Source organism: Thermobia domestica, chromosome 10 (genome assembly GCF_964235325.1).
Source record: "Thermobia domestica chromosome 10, izTheDome1.hap1.1, whole genome shotgun sequence".
Classification (NCBI taxonomy): Eukaryota; Metazoa; Arthropoda; class Insecta; order Zygentoma; family Lepismatidae; genus Thermobia; species Thermobia domestica.
In genome coordinates, this window is record NC_137463.1 from 51593520 (window position 1) to 51599642 (window position 6123).

Below are 6123 nucleotides of genomic sequence, written 5' to 3' on the forward strand. Positions count from 1 at the left end.
CAGCATGAAGAAAAGGAGTAAAGAGAATTTGAAGAAGAAAGAAAAAAGGGGTCTTATGATGTTGAGAAGTAGGAAGGACATAGTAATAGAACAGGCGGACAAAGGTGGAGCAGTGGTAGTTATGGAGAAAGAATGGTACAAGAAGAAACTGGAAGATTTATGTGACAATACATATGAGGTTATAGGGGATAAGGACATGAAGGAAGAGGATCTATTGAAGAAAGTAATGAAAGAAGGAAGAGGTTTCAAGAAATGGATAAATATACAAGGAAGGATACCAAGAATGAAAGGTTTCCCAAAATTACACAAGAAAGAGGTGAAGCTTAGACCAGTACTAGACTGTAGAGGAAACTACTGGGAGCCACTAGAGAAGGAGTTGAAGGAGATTTGTGAAAGCATAAGAGAAGGACAAGAATCGTGCAGAGTGAAGAACACAGAAGAAGCCAAGGAATTGTTAAGAAGAGTGGATCTTATTGGAGGCAGAAAACTTATGTTTAGTCTTGATGTTAAGGCTATGTTCCCGAGCCTTAGTAGAGAAGCAATAATAAGTGTCATAGAGGAAGAAATGGGTAGTAAAAGTATAAAAGGATGGACAAAAGAGAAAGTAGTTAAGGCTCTGAAGTTAATATGGGAAAACAGTTATTGTATAATCGGTGAGAAAGTGGTAAAAATAAGAAAAGGAATCAGTATAGGTTCGAGGCTGAGCCCAGTACTGGCAGAAATAATTATGAACAAATGGGAGAAAAAGGTGAAAGAAGAAGGGTGTAAGAACTTGATCATATTTTGTAGGTATGTGGATGACTGTCTAGCCTTGTGGAAAGGGACTAGGAGACAATTAGAGAACTTCAAAGATAGTGTGGAAGATAAAGAAAAAGGCATAAGCTTGGAAATGGAGTTGGAAGAAAATGGAAGAATAAACTTTTTAGACATGACCATAATAAAACAAGGAGAAGGCCTGGTTACGAGGTGGTACCAGAAAGAGTGCTCAGCGGGAGTGTACTGCCATGAGAGGAGCGACGTGGATAGGAATACAAAGAGAAATTTCATAACAAATATGATAAGAAGAATAGAAATGATGGAGGACGAAGAGGAAGGAAGGAAGGAGAGCATACAGAAACTCTATAGACAGTTAGAGAAGAACGATTACAGCAAGAAAGAGTTAGAGAAGGAAGAAGAACGCAGGAAGAGGAAGAGAGGGAGAAAGAAGAATGAAAAGGATGACAGTGGAACATGGCATGGCATAGAAAGTATGGGAGAAGAAACGGAGAAACTGAAGAATTTATTGAAGAAAGGAGGGGTCAGAACTTATAGAAAGAGTGGAGAAACTTTATTAAGATCAATAAAGAAGAAGAATAGAAAAGGAACTAAAAAGATTAATGAAGAGGAAGAAGGGGTCATTTACAGGGTATGGTGTGAGGACTGCGATATGTCGTATATAGGAGAGACAGGAAAGAGAATGAAAGAAAGGATAAAACAACATGAAGATGATGTTAGGAAGAAAAAAGATACCAATGCCATATACAAACATGTTAAGGAGACGAATCACGCAATTAATTGGGATAAGACGGAAGTATTGGAGATGGAGAAAAGAATGATAATAAGGAAGTGGAAAGAAGCGGATTGGATAAAGAAGGTAGGAAGAGATAAACTGATGAACTGGACAGGGGGCTTGCCAATTAATGAATCATGGCAAGGAAGTTTGAATAACATAGAGAAAAATAAATAAATAAATAAATAAATAAAAATAAAAAAAATAATAAATAAAAATAAAAGGCCCTTATAAGAACCAAAAATAAAGGAAGTGATTGATTGGAAAGTGAACACAAAGACTTATAGGATGGGCTGAAGACCTCGGTAAATAAGAAAAATAAATAAATAAATAAAAATAAAAAGTACAACAATGACTCTATATAATGACTGTTAAAAGAATTTAAAATTTTTATAACAATGAATATATATATGACGGTTAAAGAATTTAAACTCTGTTATAACAACATTTATATATATGTCTGTATTTTCATTAATTTCGATCGTGTCTGAAGAAGGATATGCTAGATATCCGAAACAGTTACAAATTATAATTTAAAATAAAGTAAAGTTTTAAGCTTTGGTCAGTGTCTCTTTTGTTAAAATGAAAACCTAGTTGAAAGTATAGTTCAGTATTATTTTCATAATGAAAACCTAGTTGAAAGTATAATTCAGTATTATTTTCATAATGAAAAGCTAGTTGAAAGTATAATTCATTATTATTTTCATAATAAAAACCTAGTTGATAGTATAACTCAGTATTAGTTTCATAATGAAAATCTAGTTGAGAGTATACTTCAGTATTAGTTTCATCTTAATAGATGTTATAATTAACGTACAGTATCCACTTTACTATTTTAAAAAATATAAAGTTGAAAACTATGCATAGTGATTTCCACTCACCCGTGTTAATTTGTTCATCTCAATAAGAGTCTTCGATTGGTGTACGTGTTATGTTTGGGACTTTCTTATTCTTTATACTCTATATAAATTAACAATTGTTTCTTAAATAGTAGCCTGGGTTATGACACCATACTTAAAGTGTTAGCTGAACTCATGTTCTTATTGAGATTATATATTGTCAAATTATTGCTACTAATTATCTTTTCATTAATTTGTAATCTTAGTCCACCTGCATTGAGAGATCATAATACAAGTAATTTTGAGTCTTTATTTTAGTTTCCATTTGAAACTAAATCATGTAACTATCATAACTAACAACCTTTACAAAGATTAGTTGTTGTTTTGACGGTTTTAACAGAAATCAATAAGAAAAAATATTTATGTTTTACTAGTATACATTAATTTTACATTATTGGAAGTATAAAGTAAAATACATGCCTCGGACTCACCTGGACTCAGCTGGAAAAAAAGTTATTTTTTCAGGTTATAATAAGTATTCTTGCACAAACGTACATAATACTTTCTTCATCTTCTTGGCGTATCAGTGATGACTATTTATTTTACACCTCCAACTCCCATTATTCAGTTAATGTTATGACTTTAGGCTACTTACGATTATGTAAGATAGTTATCTTAAAGATTTTTACAATGTAGTAGAAGCGAGTTATATTGCTGGTATTGGGGGACATGTTTTACAACCAGTTTATAATCTTATCACGAGTTAATTAAAGGTTGATATTACAGATTTACTTAATTTTATTAATACGACATAGCTTCGTTTTTGTAGAAACCTCATATAGAAACAATTATGAACTTTACTATCCTAATCAATTCGAACATTTAACATTACTTTTAGTATCGCGCTTCAAACTCACTCTCGACTGAAGTTTCAAAAGTACACAATGTCTCTTTACTTTTCATTCAGTCTCATATTGTACTTTATGCTGTTCCATCTTTGCAAAATATGTTTGCTTTTGATATACCATTCTGACTCCTTCAATTAATTATAACGTCTGTTGTACAACGTTTTCCCTTAATATTGGAAACATTTGCTTCATCAACTAATACCTAGGCAAGCATAATCACATCTACAATATTTAGAAACTGCAGGACAAATGGTTTTCAGGATTAAGATAACAGTGAATTATTTAAAAAATATATGTACAATAATTCTTCGTGAAATATAGTAGAATATCGAACTAGACTACGTACACAAAATATGTTGAAAGTTTAAATAGACCTCGGAAAAAAGGTTGTTCTTGCAATGTTACCGATTCCACGTTTCTCTTAGGCATCATGTAATGGGTTTCTAGTCTATTAGAACATGCAACACTACTAATGAACATAACCTAGATTGCAATTTAGTAATTTGAGTTAATTGCTAGATATATATATATATATATATATATATATATATATATATATATATATATATATATATATATATATATAATATGTGTGTGTGTGTGTGTGTGTGTGTGTATAAACTTTCAGAAACATAATCATATCCAATAACAGGTTAATGTTCGTATATAAATCCACATCTATATTTTACCTAAACGACGAATTATTCTGCTTACATGTAAGACAGCAAATTCACAGATGAATGTAAACACACTTGAAGACAAACCACACGTGACGAAATAAAACGCAGGCTTCACGTGGTTCATTGTCAAGCCAATAGAATCCTCACTCTTAGAAAACCCATGTAGATATTTTCGTTTAAGTCCTAAGTTGAAGAACAATTCCTCCGTCCACTTAGTACGCAATCCCGCGTAATGGATTTTCCGTATAATACTGTTAAATTTACTAGTGTAAGGAGAATGTTTCGTTAAATATAGGGCCAAATGGTGAACCAAAACAGGCTGATCAACTATATGTATCAGTTCACGACCATCGTGATATAAATGTTTATCTGTAATAATATATTCAAGGTACATTCGAGGCTCATAAAACGCAATATCTCTTTCATATGCCACACGCTCAATATTTCCCTCCACATCGTTGTCGGAAATATACCTATTGAACATCTTTCGCATAGCTGGGTTAGTAGAGTCTCTTATAATAGGATAGTGGAAAGGGTAGCTTTTTATAGGAAGATCACTATCGGCAACGTCATCTAAACTATTCATTTGCGGATAAAATGGTGGAACAGTTAAAACTTTAGTGAAATATTCCTGATAAATACAACATATTATAAGACTATAATATGCAAAAATTATGTACAGAAATCTCAAAAATCGTGATTTGGGTTGCGTGACAGATATCTGAAGGAAAAGTGACAAAATATAAAGCGATGGACTAAATCCCTTTAGATGCGTTTCTTTAGTGGCAGATAATTTTACTCCTATCCCAAATAATACTATTGTTAGTAGAAGAGATAATGCAATCAAAAGCCAGCTATTCAGTTCAAAAGATGAAAGCATTAGTTCCCAAAATGGCACTTCTCTTGAGGATGGCACGGCGAAAGATAAAACTAGAAATCCGGTCTCAATAGTGTGATCCACTACAGCGATGTCTTCCAAGTAAAGAGGCATGGAGTTTAGAAATATATCGCTTTCTCCGGCAACCACATCCCCTAGCAAGTAATTGAACGGGACATTTCTATCTAGTATCCTAGTTCCTCTATATTTGTAAGTGAAATTCATATATTCCGCTGACAACATAAATATTTTAGCATCTGTTCCATCTTTCAAAACATGTTCATCACTAACTGATGCCGTACTATTGTCATATAACACTTCTGGAAATTTCTCAAATCCTCTGGCTTTTATGGTATATCCACCGAGATCTTTCAGTTTATCTGGAAAAAGATCTTTCCGAAAATTCATATCTCGACAACTCTGACACAAATCTACATCAATGATCATTTCTGTTGCTCCAATCCTATCACGATAGCCTCTTATGAATGGATTGAACCGAAAGACTTGTATATGTAAATATGCTTTATCATTGTTCCTATATTGTATCTGATGAATCAATATAGTGTGAAGAATTTTATGGTGCCAAGTTCTCTCGAAGATGGTTCTAATTGATCTTTGTGGAAAATCCTTCTGCACATCAACAAGCACATACTTCGAACTTGGTTTCCACATGGACAAATTTCTTGTTTCTTCTATAGAAGTTAGAATATCCCTATCGCTTTTAGAGAATACAAGAAACATATCACACCGGCCAATTGTGTCTATATCAATTTGACCTATTGATAACTTGTGCCTAGAAGTTTTCGTGATTCTGATAACAGGGACTTCCAAGTCACGTTGAATATATTTCACGATTGGAAGCTCATGACCACTCAGTTTGGAGTCTGCTACAATCGTAATGTAGTAGTTGTTAGGGAATATGAGAGATCCAATAGCCACTGTGCATGTTGTAAGTAAATGACAATCTTTTTCATTTTCTCGTAAATGACTATTTGGTAAATTCACTGAATTCAATAAAGAAGCTTCTCCATGGAAAATAATTTTGTTTAAAATATTTATAAAAATGGCGACGAAAAGGAGTGAGACATGACTTTCCATAATGTGATGAGTACTTAATTTCCTGAAATAAAACAAAACAAATTAATTTAAGTTTTATGATATTAGTTGCATTGTCACATTAAGAGCATATGAAATAAACTTTAATAATTGTTATATAATATGACATTTTTTTTTTGTAATGTAACATTTAAATTTCGTGTGTTAGTTTTAG

General features: G+C 32.6%; 1 protein-coding gene across 1 annotated transcript; it reads left to right on the forward strand.

The window, feature by feature from the left end:
• The first annotated feature begins 283 nt into the window (after positions 1 to 283).
• On the forward strand, positions 284 to 3953 carry LOC145661460 (uncharacterized). The gene is made up of 2 exons (XM_081726772.1): positions 284 to 875; positions 3949 to 3953. Exons 1-2 carry the CDS (start codon positions 284 to 286, stop codon positions 3951 to 3953), a joined length of 597 nt encoding a protein of 198 aa, XP_081582898.1.
• The last annotated feature ends 2170 nt before the right edge of the window (positions 3954 to 6123 follow it).

Bases quoted from the DNA above. Each gene is read 5' to 3' on its own strand.
- LOC145661460 (XM_081726772.1), top strand. From the start codon at position 284: ATGAAAGGTTTCCCAAAATTACACAAGAAAGAGGTGAAGCTTAGACCA.